Source organism: Notolepis coatsorum, assembly GCF_963971535.1.
Source record: "Notolepis coatsorum genome assembly, chromosome: 8".
NCBI lineage: Eukaryota > Metazoa > Chordata > Actinopteri > Aulopiformes > Paralepididae > Notolepis > Notolepis coatsorum.
Window position 1 is genome coordinate 62,371,188 of NC_140172.1, and position 22,142 is coordinate 62,393,329.

At 48.3% G+C, this 22,142-nt stretch overlaps 1 protein-coding gene across 1 annotated transcript in view; it reads left to right on the forward strand.

Annotated features, from left to right (window-relative positions):
• The first annotated feature begins 3,844 nt into the window (after positions 1 to 3,844).
• Positions 3,845 to 22,142, forward strand: part of ucp2 (uncoupling protein 2) — a 27,926-nt gene continuing 9,628 nt past the window's right edge. The window contains exons 1-4 of the mRNA XM_084319613.1: positions 3,845 to 4,018; positions 4,213 to 4,365; positions 4,884 to 5,098; positions 6,159 to 6,357. Of these exons, the coding sequence (XP_084175739.1) occupies positions 4,973 to 5,098; positions 6,159 to 6,357 (325 nt within the window). The 5' untranslated portion in view covers positions 3,845 to 4,018; positions 4,213 to 4,365; positions 4,884 to 4,972. The remainder of the gene's footprint in view (positions 4,019 to 4,212; positions 4,366 to 4,883; positions 5,099 to 6,158; positions 6,358 to 22,142) is intronic.

Sequence of the window (22,142 nt, forward strand, 5' to 3'; positions counted from 1 at the left end):
AGGGACGTGTGGTTTATTGCTGGTCAATAAGTTGTGATTGTATGCAATAAAAGAGAATGTTATAGAATGTTATACTTTACCATGTGTCATTGTATATCTCTGCACAAATGTCATGTTTGTCAAGACAAATTCCTGTGTGTTTATTGTACTAGGTGAATAAAGTTTTTTGAATCTGATTTTTATTTTATTTTTTTTTATTTTTTTTATTATCTTTTTCCTCCTTCTTTTTCCGTTTTTCTCCCATCCCAATGTTAGTCGTTATGCCAATTCCCAATCCCCTTCCTGGTCGTTGCACACTCTACCCCCTACCGTCGGTCCGGGAGGGCAGAGACTATCACATGCTTCCTCAGACACATGTCTACCCAGCCCACCGCTTCTTTTCACCTGGCAGCGCGGACTCTCACTGGGGGAGTGTAACGTGTGGAAGGTCACACTACCTCTCTTAGATCCTTGCCTTGCTGTGCAGGTGCCCTGACCGAACTGTAGGAGTCGCTGTTTTACAACGACCAGGACCCACCCTTGCCGGGTTTCCCACCCGCTAACACTGCCAATTGTGTTAGTATGGACGGTCGGCCAACCCGGAAGCACCACAGCTGGATTCGATCCCACTGTCTCTGTGGTGGTAGACAGACGCTTAATCCGCTGCACTACCCGGCCGCACCCTGATTTATTTTTTTAAGTCATTGGGACCAGTTTTTTGTCAGTAGTATTATTACTTGATAAAACAACGCAAGATCTTAAAATAAATGTATCATTAATCTGCGTTATCATGGGATATTTTGAATATTGCAAAATCCCAATAATAATTTGTTGTCCAAATGATTAACAATACATGAAAATATGAAGTTGAATTTCACACAAAACTATTTCAGAAAAAAATCCTGTTTCCGTCACACTTCCCATAACCATAGTGCAATATGATGATCATCAATCTGATTATATAAAACATCATTTTCTATACCTACGCAGATATCATGATATAGTTTTAAGAAAAGTAATTCTAAATGTTGTGATGTTTTTTTTCCACATCACCGAACCCTAATTGGGAGCGAATTGGGACATTCTGTGTTTTGTTAGCATAGATAGACAGAATCTTTTGCCAGAGGATAAATGATACATTTCTCGTGACCCCTTCCAAACAGTTGTCAAAAGTGTCAAGCACCCTTTAAAGGTAGAATCTGTAATGTTGTCAAACAGCGACCTCTTCAGGCTCTGCCAAGAAAGGTCTAGAGAAATTCATAATACATTACTATATATAGCATAATATTATAGCTATATATTTTTGTTTATTAATATATACTGTACCCTATTATAGCTATATAGTAACAATTTTGTTTAACAAAATGCAATACCAACCTTTGCCTGGAGGTCATTACAGATTCAACCTTTAAGTCACCACCCCTAGGCTTACATATGTTCCCTGTCCAGGCTTACACAACATGAGGTGGGTACTTGACGATCTGGAATGACACATGGAGAAATCTAGACATGGCATTGTAGCAGAGGCATCCGGACACATAAACACAGCTTTTAGAAAGTATGACTTTGACACCGGACAGAGAACTCCCTTCCCCCACACCTAGTGTGTAGCACAGCACTTAACCCCATACCCCACACACACACACACACACACACACACACACACACACACACACACACACACACACACACACACACACACACACACACACACACACATACTGTACACATGTAACATGTATTGTTTTTAGCTCCAAGGGCGAGAACCATAGAAGGAAAATGTAATTTTAACCATCAGTACGTTAAATTAAAGCAGATGTGTATTCCAGTATGTGGTGTAAAACTCTGGAATTATTTAAAGTACAAATATCTTTCAGTTCAAGAAAGAAGAAAGAACAATGTTAAGCTATAAGGTCCCCTTATAAGGGGATCCTGCTTTTTTTTTATCATAAATCGATCAATAGAGACCGTAATAGATCCCCACGTGGGGTATCATTGGAAAGCCACACTCATTGGCTACAACCCTGTTCAAAAATCCTCGAGATCGCCAAATGATTGACGGAGCTAGAGCCCCGGGAGTCGTGTACGTGTCGTGTACTTTGCCGTGTACTTTGGCATACACCTCACATATCGGCATGTAACTCGAGAACCGCTGAACGGATTTTGTCGCCTGAAATGGCAATCGACAGGCAACAAATAGGGCTTTAATTGTATATATACAAGAAATGCACACCCGAGCCACTAGAGGTCGGCAAAGACCTTAACCCTATCAAAACAGCAGTCAAAGTGTATACTTAAATTTTTACCAATGTTTTTAAGATTGACATTGACTTGAAAATATGAATTGATCAAAGAAATGCGAATTATATCTCTTTTATCGTAAAACCGTGAGGAAATGACTAAATCCAGATTTACCACTGCCATTGGAAAGAGGAGCATTTTCCCTATCCATGGCTGTATGATTTGGCCATAATAAGGTCAAGGTCAAGTTCAAGGTCAAATATGAATTTATAATTCAAATGTATTATTTATAATATATTACTTTATCTACAAATCCTTCTGTTTAATCATCTTCCCTTTATTCATTTGCTTAGATTTTGTACACTTGATCTCAAGAAGGTGCTGAATGAGCTCAGTGAGCGAGGTCGGCTGCGGCACAATTATAACATGGTGTTATTCACCGGCAAAGATGCAAAAAAAATCATAATTTATATTCTCCTTTGTTTCATCACGATTTACTCAAGCCTAGTAACAGACACAATATTTCTGACACTGGAAATATATACCCCCAGGTCCCTAGATGCTCCTAGATACCGAGAACATGCAAATTGACCTTGTAGACATGGAGCAATCTTCCATTTACTTGGGCATGTACCTTTAGGTGGAATTTCTGAAAATAGGGCTACAGCAACAGGTTAAGGGGTAATCGTTTCTGTATGACTCTTTTTGTCTCATGTTATTTATAAGTATTGATTGTTAAATAGGGGTGACAGTGGCTCAAGAGGTAGAGCGGTCACCTGGTACTCGGAAGGTTCCCGGTTTGATTCCCGCTCCTCCCGGGCAGCGTGTCGATGTGTCCTTGAGCAAGACACTTAACCCCTAATTGCTCCCGATGAACAGGTTGGCACCTTGCATGGTCGCCTCTGCCATTGGTGTGTGAATGAATGTGAAAAAAAAAATGTTAAAGCGCTTTGTGCAGTAGCTTTTTACATAAGATGTCATAGGATGTGTAATAATAATAGGTCAATGGAGAAGACAAAACCTGGTGGTGAGATCTTGAACATCTGGATGTGATTCTGAGGGGAAGCAGGATCCTGGTTTCTTATCATGACTCAGCAGTGTACAAAAGTACCTTTAAACAACATTATTTAATGATGAACAAATCAAGTACAAACAATGTTGATAATGAGTCATAAATAATGTATAACTAATTTGTAAATGTTACACAAATATAGTTATAAATGATTTAATAATAATTTACGAATGTATATAAATGGTTGTTCATGATTAGTTCATTATCTACAAATACCTTATATAAAGGTCTTATAACTGAGTGTTATTATAAAGTGTTTTCCAGAATTGGGTGTTAACGCGTTAATAACGTGTTAACTTCGAAAGCCTACACGTACATCTTTTTTTTCTCACTATAACTCATAGAAAAACATAATTGCATAATCACTTTATCCTTATTATTATTATTATTATTATTATTATTATTATTATTATAGCCTCCTATCATATTGTTCTGTTTAGGCTACTTCTACCGCCCGTACATTTTGGAACAGTCCACCAGTTATCATTGTACTGTCTGTGACTACATTGTACATTGTGTGGCCGCGCAGTGTGCCAGGAAAACACATACAGATGCTGTGCAGTGACGTAACAAGCCTGTTCAAGGAAGGAGCTTATAAAAAGCTGCAGCTTGTTGCTTCCACAAAACCTCCAGGATCCAGTCTTCAGTTTACTATCCACATCCACATACTGCTGGCACTGAGAAATACATTGCACCAACTCAACAACTTCCACAAGTAAATTCACGGTAAGCTTGTTGCATTTAAATCTTCTCTCTCTCTCTCTCTCTCTCTCTCTCTCTCTCTCTCTCTCTCTCTCTCTCTCTCTCTCTCTCTCTCTCTCTCTCTCTCTCTCTCTCTCTTTGTTTTCGGTTGCTATTGTTTTTGGCTTGTTCAGCTGGTTTTTGTTTGTTCTTACAATGTTGTTTCCTGTTCCTTTCAGAATGTGGACTATGTTTTTTAGACATACAGTCTTTAAGCCATTTTCTATGGAAGAACAAGACAATCGGACAATAGCTAATAGTAAATTCAGTCAGAGGGACGCATTCAGAGAATCCTGATCTCTGGCATCACAGTTCCGGCTTCTCCATTCAAGGTAAGAGTTAAGTAACACAAGTGTAAACAAAAGGTCTGGCTGCACAAGATCTTTTTCTGTACAATGTACTTTCTATAGTTATTCACTGTGTTGAGTGTACAAGGCTTTTTATTAACACACACAGTTATAGACTCGGAAGACAATGAAATTATGTTATCTCATTCAGCATCAGACGTCTCCTTTTATGGTATAGTTTGAAGTTTTCAGACAAAAAGTGTTTTCAAACTTTATTATCTAAAGATGGTAAGTTAAGAGTGTTGTGTGTACATGTGTACTTGGTAGACAGTAGAGGTTTGCGTACATTCTGGCAAGACATCAAGTTCCAGTATAGAGGGAACACACATTCACGTTCCAGTCTAGAGGGAACACACTGTACTCTTGGTTGTTCTAATCACCCAGACAAGAAGTGTTTACTCTTACGTCACACAGCCACAATTGGCCACTCGCGGGCCAGCGCCTTCAGTTCTAGAGGGCACTGCATTTTTTATTGAATCTGTTCCTGTTCTACTTGTTTTCAGATTTGGGACAGAGATCCTTGCCTTGTGTTCACACATCGTCTCCCTTTGAGGCACTCGTCAACTCTCACATTCGCTTAGTCTCGTTAATAATGGTTGGATTTGGACCTGCCGATGTTCCTCCGACAGCCGCGGTGAAGTTTGTGGGTGCTGGGACCGCAGCCTGCATCGCTGACCTGTTCACCTTCCCCCTGGATACAGCCAAAGTGCGGCTGCAGGTACACCTGAACAAGCTCTAGAGGCCAAGTCCCTCCCCCTCCACTGACCACCATGGGACTGTCTGTAGTGTGGTAGTGAAAGGGTTAACCTTCTGTAGTGTGGTTGTGAAAGGGTTAACCCTTTGTCGTGTGGCAGTGAAAGGGTTAACCTTCTGTATTGTCGCAGTGAAAGGGTTAACACTTTGGTAGTGTGGTAGTGAAAGGGTTAAGCCCAGTAGACTCAGTAGACACATTAGGACCAGTAGACCCAGTAGACCAAGTAGATTCAGTAGAACCAGGTGAACCAGTAGACCCAGTAGAACCAGTAGACCCATTAGGACCAGTAGACCAAGTAGAACCAGTAGAACCAGTAGAACTAGTAGACCCATTAGGACCAGTAGACCAAGTAGAACCAGTAGACACATTAGGACCAGTAGACCCAGTAGAACCAGTAGACCAAGTAGATTCAGTAGAACCAGTAGACCAAGTAGATTCAGTAGAACCAGTAGACCCATTAGGACCAGTAGACCAAGTAGATTCAGTAGAACCAGTAGATTCAGTAGAACCAGTAGAACCAGTAGACCCATTAGGACCAGTAGACCCAGTAGAACCAGTAGAACCAGTAGACCCATTAGGACCAGTAGAACCAGTAGACCCAGTAGAACCAGTAGACCCAGTAGAACCAGTAGACCCAGTAGACCAAGTAGATTCAGTAGAACCAGTAGACCCAGTGTGCAGCTTCGGTAGTTTCACAGCATCCAGTATATAGTTTTTTTTAATGGTGGTAAACACAGTATACTCAATTCTTTAACTGTCTGCTGTTTAATGGCTTGTCTATGCATCTGTAATCAGTATAAACATACAAGTCTGTTTGCCCCATTATAACACAATGTATTACTTCTAATTATGTCTACTTGCCTGCCTTAAATGGAGGGAAATCTTCCTCAGGAGAAGCCTGTATTATCAGGTTGTGTCAGACCGGTCCCACTGTTGGACTCTCTTCACACTGTTCTCCCGGTGTCGTCCCCATGTCTTTTCCTGTAGCATCTGTTAAGCCTCCATGTCTCTCTACTCCACACAGATCCAGGGGGAGGCTGGAAACAGAGCAGGTGTAAAGTACCGGGGAGTGTTTGGCACCATTAACATCATGGTGCGTACGGAAGGGCCCCGGAGCCTCTACAACGGCCTGGTGGCAGGACTCCAGAGGCAGATGAGCTTCGCCTCGGTCCGTATTGGCCTCTACGACTCTGTGAAGCAGTTCTACACTAAAGGCTCCGACCGTAAGTACTGTACCCAGATCATGAGGCGCTTTCCATTGCATTGTTGATCCAGTGGAGGGCACACTGTGTCCACATAACTTGAATTGATAGACTGGCCGTACCTGTTCTTGTCTACATCCATGAACGGTCATCTGACTGGCACACCCTAAAATGTTTTATTTATTTATTTATTTTTATTGAGAAAACAAATGGTACAATGTTAGACATCCTATATTTCACAGATCAACAGACAAAAACAAGAAAATAACAGTCTAACACTATTATTAAAGAGATTTTTTTTAAAGACAGCATTTTAAGATTGTACACCAGATATCACCAAATAATTGGTTATAATTATGTATGGTAGATAACATTTTCTTATTATTTACATGTTTCAGAGACTGCGTTAAAAAAACTTTAAACAGGGGGATGACTTAGATATATAATAATAATAATAATTAATTTAATTTATATAGCGCTTCTCAATAACCCGAAGTCGCTGACTTCGGGTTATTGAGTAGTCGGGTTATTGAGTAGTCGGGAGCAGGAGTACAAACAAAGAAACGAAAGCAAAGAAACAAAAACAAAAGGAACATGAGACCATGGGGGGAACAGGGGAGACAGCCTGATAGCACAAAAAAGACTGGAGACAGACATCAATCAGGTTGGAGGGGAGGGGGGGTTTAAGGGTGGGGGGGGTTGAAGGCAAGGGAGAACAGGTGGGTTTTGAGGCGAGCTTTGAAGGTGGAGAGTGTAGGGGAGTCTCTGATGGACTGGGGGAGGGAGTTCCAGAGTCGGGGTGCAGTACGAGAGAAGGCCCGATCTCCGAAGTTTTTAAGCTTGGATGTCGGGACAGTGAGGGAGGCAGTGGAGGAGGACCGGAGGGAACGGGTGGGGCGGTAGGGAAGAAGGAGATCAGTCAGGTAGGGGGGGGCCAGGCTGTGGAGGGCTTTGAAGGTGAGGAGTAGTGTTTTAAAGTTTATGCTGTGTTTGATCGGGAGCCAGTGGAGGGAGTGGAGGACAGGAGTGATGTGTTCGCGGGACCGGGTGTTAGTGAGGAGGCGGGAGGCTGAATTTTGGACCATTTGCAGTTTATGGAGGGAGCGGGAGGTGATACCAGTGAGGAGGGAGTTGCAGTAGTCCAGGCGGGAGGAGATGAAGGCGTGAATGAGGGATTCAGCAGCGGGGGGGGAGAGGCAGTGACGGATTTTTGCGATGTTGCGGAGGTGAAAGTAGGATATTTTTACGATGGAGCGGACGTGGGGGTCAAGTGAGAGGGTGGGGTCAAGGAGGACACCAAGGTTGCGGACTAGGGGGGAGGGGGTGATGGTGGAGTCGTTGATGGTGAGTGTGATGGGTCCGGATCTGGTGAGGGTGAAACTTACCAAGCAGGATCATGAGATTTATCATAAGATTCATGAGATAATATAGCTTTTAATATTGCGTCCTCCCGTGATCAAGACCCTCTTTGCGCCGCCCCTGTGCCTCAAATAGATCCACTATCAGCTCTATCTTAAATTTTTTTAAATGTTCAGTTGCTATCGCATGCACTCATCTGTGTTTCACTACACACATGAGTGCATGCCTACCAACTGTTTTTACTGCAACACTACTATCACCGACATCTAAGAAAGGAGATCCCCCCTTGAATGGCCCTTCTAAGGTTTCTCTCCTCCACATTGCCTGTGGTGCATTTTTTCCTATTGCTAGGTTTTAGTGAGTTTTTCCTTACCTTCGCATGGGGTATGTCTGGGAGTGTTGCATTTATTTATTTAGCATTTATTTATAAAATTTTGGACCTTATGGTGTTCTTGTTTTGTTCTTGACTTATTGTGATGTTTCTTCTTGACTTGTTTAAAGAAGACGTGTACGGCCCATGGGGACATTAACGTGTGTTGTCGGGCCTTACAAATAAATTTGATTTGATTTGATTTGACTTTCAAAATAAACAATAACATATTTAAGATGGCACCCCCTAAAATGCCTGCCATAGAATGTGTGCTTATGACATCATGGAATTCAGTGTTGGTTTGGTGCACGTTCTATGCGTGAGACTCGGGAGGCTGATGTGTTACCATGGCAAAGACATTTGAATGAACATAGCAGAGGAGGTTGTGGTGAACGTTATGGTTTTTTGGGGTGTACTGTCCACACATGACCAAGATAACAAACTTATACAAATGTGAGGTTTCTGTCCTTGCCTTCTCACTCGTTCTGTTCCTTTAACCACCCTCGCTTTGTTTTCATTCATTTTTTCTGTCAAGTATTTCAATTCCCTCGTTCACACGTTTCTCCCCGCTGACGTCATCTGAGACGTCGCTGATTGGTTCCCTCACTTCCCCACGCTTTTCAATCACATTCCCCAGCTGTCACTGCCTTTCAATCAATCGATCCCTCATTATTTATACCCCGTTTTCCCCACCCTAAGTTGTTGGTTCGTCTTGATTTGTCGCTGGATGTTTTTCCCCGTTGCTTCTGTTTCACTGTGCTATTCTCCAGGAATTCCTAGAAGCCTTCGCTTGGATACCTGCTCCGTGGCACGCGCTCGCCTCCACTGTTGTTCCTGTTCCTTTACGCAGCTCGTCTGGGTGAGTTTTTCTAGATTGACTGTCTTGACCTATTTCCGATTTTCGTGTGTAAACCTTTACACTGAAGTCTACCACCTTTTTGTCAGACAGTCACTCACCCAGCCATTATCGTTTTTGCTCTTTCCTTTTTTGGAATAATATTTTTGGGATCTTCCACCTCCCACTGTGTATTGACACGAAGATATTATTTCACATTTGGACTGTGTTTGGATTTTTGCTCACTGTGTATTTACACGAAGATATTGTTTCACATTTGGACTGTGTTTGGATTTTTGCTCACTGTGTGTTTACACGAAGATAGTATTTCACATTTGGACGGTGTTTGGATTTTTGCTCACTGTGTGTTTACATGAAGATATTCACTTGGGTTTTTTTTGGAATATTGCACATCACTGTGTTGTTTAACACGAAGAATATAACACCCTGTCCTCCAGCTCGTTTCAAGTCTGCTCTGTCACTGACCCGTTCCCTCTCTCCCTCTCTCGGTCTTACACAACATCTGAGAGGTCCGCCGTGAGAGTCTGCAGAGCGGTACAGAGGTCTGCTCCTGCTTCCCAAGACTACCCTTCCGGGAGAAGCTGCAGAGCAGCGGAACTTTGCCCCCTTGTTCATTGTACCTGTTCTTGTTGACCTGCTTTCCCTGTTTCACTTATTCCTATTATCAAATAAACAAGCCCTCGTATTTGGCAACTCTGAATCCAACTCTCTTGTGTCGTTAGCGTTTGGGGTCGGTGTCAAACCACAACATTACGAACCAACCATGACGACCCCAGCCGACACAGAGGGGGTCAGAACCGCACTTGCATTTCAAGTCGAGTTGACCAGGGATCACGGTCTCCAACTAGAGCGGGCTGCGGCTGCGGTGCAGAACCTCAGGGACCAGGTCCTGCCTATGCAGGGTTCAATGGCCGCTATGGCGGGACAACAGTCCGAGATTCTCGCCCAGCTTAACTCGCTGGGCGACGCCGTTAATACTTTTCATCTCTCACACCCTCCAGGAACATTCCCCGCAGCCCCAGCAGATCTCGCACCTCGGGAACCCCTTCTCTCCGTCCCACGGCTGTTTGACGGTAATCCCGAGGAGTGTGCCACATTCATCATGCAATGTGAGTTGGTTTTCCGTCATCAGCCAAGCTGTTTTTCAGCTCATGGGTCCCGAGTGGCTTATATAACCAACCTACTTTCAGGCCATGCTGCCCAGTGGGTCACATCCTCCTGGGCAATGGAAGCAGATTTTTTGTTCTCCTACCCAGACTTCGTGGCGGAGCTCCGCAGAGTGTTCCACCATCCAGCCCGAGGTCTGGACCCTGGAGCCCGGTTGGGGACCTTCCGGCAAGGGAGCAGCAGGGTGACGGACTATGTCATGGAGTTTCGACTGGCGGCGGTGGAGAGCGGATGGAACGAACCTGCTCTTCGCCTAACCTTCATAAGGGGGCTCAGTGACGCAGTCCGGGACCAGCTCGCTACCAGGGAGGTGCCCGACTCCCTCGAGGAGCTGTTTAGCCTTGTCATCCGTATTGACGGACGCCTCCTGGAGAGAAGGCGCGAGAGGGCCCGACTGTCACCTCCTGAAGCACCCCGGACTCCTGGACGCCCCGTCCCCAACACTACTGTGGGTAACAGGCTTCCCCGTCCGGTGCGCGAGGAGGAACCCATGCAGCTGGGACGCTCTCATCTGAGCCAGGCGGAGCGTCAGGCAAGGCTCAGGTCCGGTCTCTGCCTCTACTGCGGAGGTGCGGGACACCGTATCGCCGACTGCCCTACCCGGCCAAAAGATCGGGCTCACCAAGACCCCGGGAGATCCTGGTGAGCCGTTTTTCCCATTCCCAGCGCCGCGCACCACCTGACCATCTGTTGAGCGTCACCCTGGCCTGGGGGGACCAACGTGCCACGGTGGAGGCCCTCATCGACTCTGGGGCAGACGAGAACTTCCTCGACTTCGAGTTTGCCACCCAAGCCAACATACCTCTTGAGGCCCTTGTGAGGCCCTTGGAGATCTTTTCGTTGGACCAACACCGCCTGGCCGACATCTCTCAACGGACCGGCCCAGTCTTGCTGACCATTGCTGGGAACCACGTAGAGAGGATCCAGTTCCTCATTACCCAATCCCCCCTTGTCCCGGTGGTCCTGGGTAGGCCCTGGCTCGCGCTGCACGAGCCCCACATCGCCTGGGCCTCCGGTACCATCAGGGGCTGGAGCTCCTCCTGTCACGCCCGCTGTCTACAGGCGGCGTCTTGTCCCCCGCCCCGGAGACCGGCTGGTGAGTTGCCCCCGGATCCCTCGTCCGTTCCTCCCGAGTACCACGACCTCATGGAGGTATTCAGTAAGACCAGGGCTCAGTCCCTTCCACCTCACCGCCCCTATGACTGCGCCATCAACCTCCGCCAAGGGGCTCCCCTTCCCGGCAGCCGCCTCTACAGTCTGACTGCCCCGGAGAAGAAGGCGATGGATCTCTACATCTCTGAGTCATTGGAAGCAGGACTCATTCGGCCTTCCTCCTCCCCGGTGGCGGCCGGGTTCTTCTTTGTTGGAAAGAAGGATGGGGACCTGCGACCCTGCATCGACTATCGTCAGCTCAACGAGATCACCATCAAGAACAAATACCCCCTACCTCTCATGAGCTCCACCTTCGAGCCACTGACCCAGGCCTCGTTCTTCACCAAGCTGGATCTCCGAAGTGCCTATCATCTTGTCCGTATCCGTGAGGGCGATGAATGGAAGACCGCCTTCAAGACCCCCAGGGGCCACTATGAGTACCTTGTGATGCCGTTCGGTCTCACCAACGCCCCGGCGGTATTCCAGGCACTCATGAACGATGTCCTCCGTGACATGCTGGAGGTGTTCGTGGTGGTGTACCTGGACGACATTCTTATCTTTTCCAGGACCCTCGAGGAACACATCCTGCATGTCCGCCGGGTGCTGGAGCGCCTCCTCCACAATCGGCTCTTCGTCAAGGCGGAGAAGTGCCGTTTCCACTCCAACTCCGTCGACTACCTGGGCTTCATCGTGGAGAAGGGCTTGACCCGAGCGGATCCTCGCAAGATCCAGGCTGTGGAGGATTGGCCGGAACCCACCACTCGGAAGGAGCTACAGAGTTTCCTCGGGTTCGCAAACTTCTACCGAAGGTTCATCCGGAACTACAGCCAAGTGGCGGAGCCTCTTACCAAGCTGACCTCCCCCGCTCTGCCGTTCGACTGGTCCCCAGCAGCATGCGCTGCGTTCCGCTCCCTCAAGAGAAGGTTCACTTCCGCTCCTATCCTGCTCCACCCTGACCCCAAGAGACAGTTCATCGTGGAGGTGGACGCCTCGGATTCTGGCCTGGGCGCTGTCCTATCCCAGCGTTCTCCTTCCGACCAGAAGGTACATCCTTGCGCCTTCTACTCGCGTCGCTTCCTCCCCGCCGAGAGGAACTACGACACCGGCAATCGGGAGCTACTGGCGGTCGTGGCGGCTCTGGAGGAGTGGCGTCATTGGCTAGAGGGTGCCGAGGAGCCTTTTACCATCTGGACGGACCACAAGAACCTAACGTTCATCCGCGCTTCCAGGCGCCTCAACGGTCGGCAGGCGAGATGGGCCAGTTTCCTCAGTCGGTTCGACTTCTCGCTGACCTTCCGCCCCGGTTCCCGCAACACGAAGGCCGACTCCCTGTCCCGGATGCACTCCAAGGGGGCTCCACCCTCTGAGGACCCATCTCCCATCATCCCGGAGGCCCGAGTGGTTGGAGCCATCACCTTGGGCATCGAGGGTGTGGTGAGGCGTGCCCTACGCTTCCAACGTGCTCCAAGCAACGTCCCTAGGAGCCGTCTCTTCGTCCCTGACTCTGTCCGGTCCCAGGTACTGCTGTGGGGCCATACCAGCCGGTTCGCCTGCCACCCAGGCGTCCATCGCACGTTCTCCTTCCTGGCTCGTCGTTTCTGGTGGCCCACCATGCGAAACGACGTCAAGGAGTTCGTATTGGCCTGCGCGGTCTGTGCCCGCAGCAAGGCCTCTCACCAGGCACCCTCCGGGCTCTTGCAGCCACTTCCCGTTCCAAGCCGTCCGTGGTCACATGTGGCGCTCGACTTCGTCACTGGACTACCCTCCTCCCAGGGGAACACCTGCCTTCTGACCGTGGTGGATCGATTCAGCAAGGGGGTCCACCTCGTGGCCCTCTCCAAGCTTCCCTCAGCAGCCGAGACGGCGGACCTCCTGACGCACCACGTGTTCCGCCTTCACGGTTTCCCCCAGGACATCGTCTCTGACCGGGGGCCCCAGTTCACCTCCCAGGTTTGGCGGGCTTTCTGCAAGGGATTGGGGGCAACGGTCAGTCTCTCCTCCGGCTACCATCCCCAGACAAACGGGCAGACGGAGAGGATGAACCAGAGCGTGGAGTCTGCTCTTCGGTGTGTGGCAGCCGAGAGGCCGGCATCCTGGAGTCGTTTCCTTCCGTGGGTTGAATACTCGATCAACTCAATGGTCAGTTCCGCCACCGGCCTCTCCCCCTTTGAGGCCTCCCTAGGCTACCAGCCCCCTCTTTTTCCCGCACTGGAGACGGAAGTGGCAGTTCCCTCCGTGCAGGTCCACCTCGACCGCTGCCGTCGCGTTTGGGAGATCACCAGGACCGCGCTGCTCCGGACATCTGAGCGCGCCTGTCGTGGTGCCGACCGGCGCCGGGTTCCCGCGCCGACTTACCGCCCTGGGCAGAGGGTGTGGCTCTCCGCGAAGGACCTCCCGCTACGGTCCTCGGCCAAGAAGCTCAACCCTCGCTTCGTCGGTCCTTTCGAGGTCCTGAAGGTACTCAGTCCGGCGGCCCTGCGCCTGAAGCTTCCTGCATCCATGCACATCCACCCCGTGTTCCATGTCTCCCGGGTTAAGCCCGTCTCCCTCAGTCCCCTTATGCCTCCGGCTCCTGATCCACCGCCTCCTGTGCTAGTGGATGGTCACCCCCAGTGGCAGGTCCGCCGGTTAATGGGCGTTCGTCGGCGGGGCCGGGGATTCCAATACCTGGTGGACTGGGAGGGTTACGGCCCTGAGGAGCGTAGCTGGGTCTCCCGGCAGCTCATCGTGGATCCCGGCTTGATCACCGACTTCCATCGGGCCCATCCTGACGAGCCGGGTCGGCCTGGTCGCCGGGCGGCTCCCGTTGAGGGGGGGGTACTGTGAGGTTTCTGTCCTTGCCTTCTCACTCGTTCTGTTCCTTTAACCACCCTCGCTTTGTTTTCATTCATTTTTTCTGTCAAGTATTTCAATTCCCTCGTTCACACGTTTCTCCCCGCTGACGTCATCTGAGACGTCGCTGATTGGTTCCCTCACTTCCCCACGCTTTTCAATCACATTCCCCAGCTGTCACTGCCTTTCAATCAATCGATCCCTCATTATTTATACCCCGTTTTCCCCACCCTAAGTTGTTGGTTCGTCTTGATTTGTCGCTGGATGTTTTTCCCCGTTGCTTCTGTTTCACTGTGCTATTCTCCAGGAATTCCTAGAAGCCTTCGCTTGGATACCTGCTCCGTGGCGCGCGCTCGCCTCCACTGTTGTTCCTGTTCCTTTACGCAGCTCGTCTGGGTGAGTTTTTCTAGATTGACTGTCTTGACCTATTTCCGATTTTCGTGTGTAAACCTTTACACTGAAGTCTACCACCTTTTTGTCAGACAGTCACTCACCCAGCCATTATCGTTTTTGCTCTTTCCTTTTTTGGAATAATATTTTTGGGATCTTCCACCTCCCACTGTGTATTGACACGAAGATATTATTTCACATTTGGACTGTGTTTGGATTTTTGCTCACTGTGTATTTACACGAAGATATTGTTTCACATTTGGACTGTGTTTGGATTTTTGCTCACTGTGTGTTTACACGAAGATAGTATTTCACATTTGGACGGTGTTTGGATTTTTGCTCACTGTGTGTTTACATGAAGATATTCACTTGGGTTTTTTTTGGAATATTGCACATCACTGTGTTGTTTAACACGAAGAATATAACACCCTGTCCTCCAGCTCGTTTCAAGTCTGCTCTGTCACTGACCCGTTCCCTCTCTCCCTCTCTCGTCTTACACAACATCTGAGAGGTCCGCCGTGAGAGTCTGCAGAGCGGTACAGAGGTCTGCTCCTGCTTCCCAAGACTACCCTTCCGGGAGAAGCTGCAGAGCAGCGGAACTTTGCCCCCTTGTTCATTGTACCTGTTCTTGTTGACCTGCTTTCCCTGTTTCACTTATTCCTATTATCAAATAAACAAGCCCTCGTATTTGGCAACTCTGAATCCAACTCTCTTGTGTCGTTAGCGTTTGGGGTCGGTGTCAAACCACAACAACAAATGTATTGTCATTCAAATAAGTTTGGCATTCAACCAGAGTGCAAAGGTAACAGTAAAGTGCAGTATATGTACAGGTGATTAAACTGGATATAAAATATATAAATTTGTACTAGTGAGTAATAGTGCTAATCAGATGTATACAGGTGTTATAGTATTATTATGTACAGTGATACAGGTATAAAGACATATGGTAGTAAGTAATACTGGCCAGCGGCGTAATATGTACACATATATATATATATATAGCCAGCATTATTGTACATGATATCATACAGTTTATAGTTAGACTATAGTTTGAGGTAGGTGTGTATGATTACTATGATTAGTGTAAGGCAGTTAGCATTGGATCAACGACCAATGTTGGATCAATGTTGAAGCGTCAATGTAAATAACATTACTGTTAAATCAACATTGACATTTTGCTTCCATTTTGTTGTCAACATTAACTCAATGTTGCATTTCCAACATAAAAAATAGCCATCAGTTGTCGAAGTAAAAATATAATTTTCAACCTCAACCAAAACGATTATTCTAATTAGGGATGCTCGATATTGGCTTTTTTACCGATACCGATATTCCGATATTGTCCAACTCTTAATTTCCGATACCGATATCAACCGATATCAACCGATACCGATATATGCAGGGTTTCCCCGTCCAAAAAACGGAATAATTTCAGGTAACTAATAATTTCACTGGATATATAACAAATATTGTTATTGTTTTTTTTTGTTTTTAAACCGATACCGATATTTTCCGATATCACATTTTACTGCCGATATCGGCCGATAATATCGGTCGGCCGATAATATCGGACATCCCTAATTCTAATGTAATTTCACTTTGCTTACCTGGGGAAACACGTGCTCATTCCCTCACGACATGGAGGTGTAGTCTGACGTTACTTTAGTTTCCTGCACGGTCCACCCGTATAGGGATTTATCATTGGGAAAATGTATTATCAGCTATTGTAATAATTCTGCCTCATGAACATTGGCAAGCTTTCCATTTTTGCACAAAATGAGTTCCCTATCACTGACATTATTGTTTAAGCATTTTTGGTTGAAATAAAGTTAGTTATAAGGTTGTTTAATTTGTTGTTAAAAAAGAACTACACTTACCAGTATAATGTCTGTCGTTCAGTGCTGTTGCCTGTCAGTAGCACCAGAGTGAACGATAGGTTATGACTATAACCAAGTTCTGTTAGTTAGGGGCGATGCTTGGCATCACTACTGCACTATCTCGCGTACGTGCACGCGTACTGAATAAACCACAAATGTACCTCTAATACCAGTATTAGTCTGACCACACCCCTCATCAGCTTACCTTCATAAGCAGGTGTGTGGTCACCTGCTCTCCTCCTTCCCAAGCTTTCACCACAAGGTGAGGACAAGGGCTGCAGCGGCCGTCTGATGCCAAGCATCGCCCCTAACTAACAGAACTTGGTTATAGTCATAACCTATCGTTCTGTATCGTTAGTGGCTTAGCTTGGCATCACTACTGCACAAGGGAGGCCAAGCGGAGCCACTTGGCTGACAAATACACCCCGCTGACAGCCCCCCAAAACCATCAGAACAGGGAGGGCCGAGCCCCCCCGACCCCCCCTAATGGAGGGTATCCCCCCTATTAGAGGCTTCATGGGAAGGCGACGGACCCGACCGTGCGAAGAGGCACTCAAGCAACTTAACGCACAGGGTGAGCAGACCGTGGCCTGACCCCACGACTACACACACGCACAACCCGCATGCCACCCGGGAACGAACGGAGGAACAACCTCGTTACTGCCCCCAGAATCACGGGGCCAAGGGCAAACCCAACCCCGTGGCAAGGCCGTAGCAGCGGAGCGCGAAGGAAGACCCAGACCCACTAAAAGGACTGGACTCCCTGGAATGGGGGCCCGGAGAAGTCCATGATGCCAGCATCAAGACCCCACCAGGTGGGCACGTAGTGCCCCGCCCCCCACATCGCCAGCGTATTCGGACAAAGGCCCCTCAGTTACTGCACCTGGTATTCCCAGGCGGAATCCCATCCAAGCACTAACCAGGCCAGAACCTGCTTAGCTTCCGAGATCGGACGAGATCGGGCGTGTTCAGGTTGGTATGGCCGTAAGCCGAGCGGGCCCCGTCCCCCCAATAGTACACCGCCTGGCACACTGACCCTGCAGAACAGGCAGTCAGCATGGCCGTAAGCACACAAAAAGGTTAACCAACGGAAGCAGGCAGCGCACCGGGGAAAAACCAGGCAACAGGCTGTTAACCCTAGCCTGGAGACTGCGGACGAGACAGGCGCCAGAGGGGACAGCTGAACACAGCCGCCCCGGCGGAAGGAGCGTAAGCTGGCGGTGTTGCATGACCAAGCCTCCATTTAAAAAACCCCACCCAGAGGGGTCGAGGCAGAGAAGGCTGACACGATTGGCAGACGTCATGAACGTGCAGGGGCACCCTCAAACGGTGAACCCGGGAGTTGACACTGCTCCAACACACCAGGGAATCAACCACCTCGGTGTTACCCAATGCGGTGGTTGTTCCTATAACCCCTCAAGAAAAAACTCCAAAACACACCTGCGGGCATACACCGGCTATACCGCAGTACAAGTGTTTCAGTTTCCAAAAAGGGTTAACCCAGGCCTACGGGTCGCAAACATCACTTCGGACCGGGCCTGGCGGTACGGGAAGCACAGGGTCACCAGAGGAGGTCAAAAAACCACCCCCACAGGCCCCTCTTCGCCATGCGTGAGAGAGGAGCGAAAAATAATGGAGAACCAGCCCCTAAGCACACCGTACCTGGTATTCCCCGGCGGTCTCCCAACCAAGTACTAACCAGGACCAACCTGTGTAGCGGCCGAGATCCGACGAGATCGAGCGCGTACAGAATGGCATGGCTGTAAGCCATGACGACAGTGCTGAGTAAAAACATACCCAACCAGGGTCTCCATAGCGCTTAACCCTGTGACACCCAGACCGACCTGGCATTTTTCCCCCTGAAAAAAGCCCAAGTCCCTCAGGGTACCAGAACAGCAGATCTGCATCCCCGGCGGACAACGGGTTCAACTGATCTGGACCAGCGTGACCAGAACCAGTCCCGTGCCCTAACCACGCCGACATGCCTACTCCAGGAGAAGGGCAGATATGCGTGTTGATCTTAACATGAAAAGAAGGCGCCACCCAGACGTTCGGACGAACCGCGCCTGGTGGCCCACCCCAAGGGCGTGAGACCCCACTACATATGTTCAGATCCATCCCGTCATCATCCCCCAGACATGAACGAGAATCCGTCGACAACCCACCCAGGTCATGGGATGTGGTCGTCGGAAGAGGAAAAACCCCCATCTCAGTTGCTTTATAAAAACGCTGTTTCAACCACAAGCAACCAAGGCGTGCCAGTCAATCGCCTGTTTACAGCGAGCTAGCACTATACGTGCGTCGGGACACACCCCCATCAATGAACAGGCTATTTAGACCTGTCATTGAATTCCCAAGGCGCCCAGGGGAACGACAAGAGGGGTGTGACACTCCCTAACTCCAACACTTCTGGAATAGAAAGAAGGAAGCATCAACAGTATGTATCCCAGTCTACACAGCCGGGGTAAAAAATGTTCACATTTTTACATCCCACCACCCTCCCATAGGAAAGAGACGGGGATCCCCAGAGAGACTTCCCACGCGAGCTGTACAGATTGAAAAGAATATATTGCACCTTGAGCCATGTAAAAAACTGGTTTTAGGGCCTCCGGGGAAGAGGCACTGAACCCATACACACTCAATAAACGAATTGAATCGAATATACATACAATAGAAAAGGACCCTTCTAGAGGGTCCACTCACTTTGACAATCTGAGGAGGAAGGCTCTGTACTCTGATGGAGGCTTCCTCACATGGAAGAAGGAGTCCGAACTCACAGAAGGCCTGAATAGGCGCTTGGTGAGGAGGAGCCCTGACCACCCCCCCTGAAAACAGATCCATCACATGGACCTGAACAGCACACGGAAGTCCTACCAACAGAGACGCGCACGGTGACGTACTCTATGGCGGGGGAATTCCTGCGGTGCACACGCCCAATATACCAGGCCGTGGGACCAGGAACTCCCTCCCCCCCCCCCCCCCCCCCCCCCGTAACGTGCCGAACCGCCACGTGACGGGAACCTTGAAGGACAGGGGGTGTACCCCTGACCGACAGAACAATGGGGAGAGGAAAGGTTACCAGTTCACCCCTTTACGACCCCACACCCATGATACGACGTAACGACAAAAAGAGAATATGACACAGTCATAGTCAGCTCTATGAAGCGTTTCACAGCTCCACACAGCGCATGAGCTAACCTGCTATCTGATTTTTACTAAGGAAAAACACAGAATAGAGAGGGCTCTAAGAACCCCGGTCCAACATACACATGTGCTTCTGTGGCCAGTACAACCCAGTTGTAGGTCACATGACACACACAACCCATCATCACCTACAAAAAATGGCAAAAACACTCAACAGAGGAACGCCGTTTTTTTCACAATGAGAGAATACATCATTCTTGATTAGTATCGACCACAGGCCTTGCTAAGCACACATGACAGCAACCAAACCAATTTCCCTTTAGGAAATAAGTTCCTCCAGCAGATTTAGCACAACCTCAGCAATCAAGCTAAGAGTTACATCGTATCCCTACCACACAAAAGACACAATTAATGCACAACATGTCTGATAGGAGGTGATAAAGTCCCCAGGGAACCGGGGGGGAAAACACAATCCTCCTATTTTACCCTCAATACGGCCAGTTAAAACAGGAAAACCTGTTAATGTGTGAACACACTGTTCATTGTCATTACAGTCTGAGAAAGAACATTCTTTTACTCACTTGTCACCAAGCATAGCTTCATAGGTTAGTTACCTTAGTTGTGAGTACACGCCGTGTTACTCACACAACAACCAGATCATTACATCCCGTTTGCACGGAGAAGCTAACTGCCAGTGACAAAAACAGCTCACACATAACCCGCAACGTATCCTAAATGCATTGTGCAACACACGCTTTGGGAAAAACACCGTTATTCACAATACATTTAGCAAAGTAAAACCAGAAGACGTGTTATGAGGTCTGGCCAACCCCGTACCTACCCGGAACGCAGATCAGCGAAGTGCAGTCACAAGACACCGTAGAACACAGCCGTCCTGTGTTGTTCGATCCGGGCAGCGTCGCCGCTCCAACCAGTCGCTACAGTCCTCTTTGTTGACGCAATCCCCGTCCAGGCTCAGGGCAGGGTCGACGAACATCCCCTGTCAAGGATGACGTCGTGGTCAAGAGTGTAAAACATGTTAAAATCAAAGCACGTTCAACAGAATAGCATCAAGCTAACGGCTGCTCCAACCATTCGGGTGCTATTGCTTCCGCTCGCGAGACGCCAATCTAACGACGCACGCGATCAGAAGCGAGCTCCCGGCGGCGCGCGAGAAGCTAAGCTACCCCGCGCCAGGCCACTAACCGTAAGCTATGAACATGTAAACAATGACATAACACTCACCCAGACAGGCCGCCGTTCTGAACCTCTCCTCACTTTTTAAGAGAAAAGAGAAAACAAGATGTCCACACCGCTTCACAACGGTGACATTACCACATCCGACGGATCAGCACAGTACCAACTGGCCTGTGTAGCTGACTTTAAACATGAATCTGCCGCTATCGCACATTACATGCACATATCCCCTCGTGAAGGAATACTCTCATTTGGATATGAAAGATGGGGCCTTAACACGGTGACAGAGAGAATCCACTCGTCCAGAACACACAGGGATCACCAGTGTCAATGGTCGCGGCCCACTATAGTTAAAACTATAATGGTCTTCAGACCAAGGTCTTCTGTCGCCTAGGTGGCTAAACAAAGGACCCTAGCCTGGGGCCGGTTTCCATAAACTTCGTCAAGTAGCCCCCATAGCACTAACAGACAAGTGGAGCCCGCCAGCAAACACTACTCACCCAACCTGGAACGCACCGCTTCTCACAACAGCGGTATGTCCGACAGTTCAGCTGTGGCCTGACAGGTTTCACCCCAACAAACACAGCAAGGAACTGCAGTTGAGAAGCATGCAGCGGCGTGCTCCCAATACGAAAACCGGTGGAGGGTTTTTAGAATGATCATCATCTTCCAGACACTCCAGTACGAAGACAATATCGCCGTATTTTCTCGAAAATAGTGAGAGAGAAAATAAAGATATGATGTCAACGTATCCTTGTTTCCCAAAACTGTTCCTAATCCAATTTCTTCCATCATGGTGTCAAGTGTGGGGATCTACCGAGGCACTTCTTCCTTGTGGTGAAAGCGAGAAGGAGGAGAGCAGGTGACCACACACCTGCTTATGAAGGTAAGCTGATGAGGGTGTGGTCAGACTAATACTGGTATTAGAGGTACATTTGTGGTTTATTCAGTACGCGTGCACGTACGCGAGATAGTGCAGTAGTGATGCCAAGCTAAGCCACTAACGATACAGAAGTGTAGTTCCTCAGTGAACGAAAACATAAACGTTGTTATTTTGCTACCTTTACGATTAATTGCGAATTTTTTCATGTTGAGCTATAGATTGTGGATGAATACACACAGAAAGGTACACCATGCCTGTGAGGATTGGTTCTTTCCCCACCACAGGCTTCTTAAAGTACTGTGATGATTGTCCGTTCCCCGCCACACGCTCCGTTCCTTTAAGATACTGTGAGGCTTCTGTGATGATTGGTCCGTTGCCGAACGCACACTTCTAAGTCAAGTATCAATTACCATCACGCACCTGATGTGTGTTCTCAGGCACGTGCATACATAGGGGTGAAGGGGTGCCCGGGCACCTGCCTTTTTCATTTCTCATTAGAAAGTGCCCTTTATATGCCACCCTCTTTTTATTTATTATTTTTTTTACTGTTGCACATATATATATACTGCCCTGCCCTTC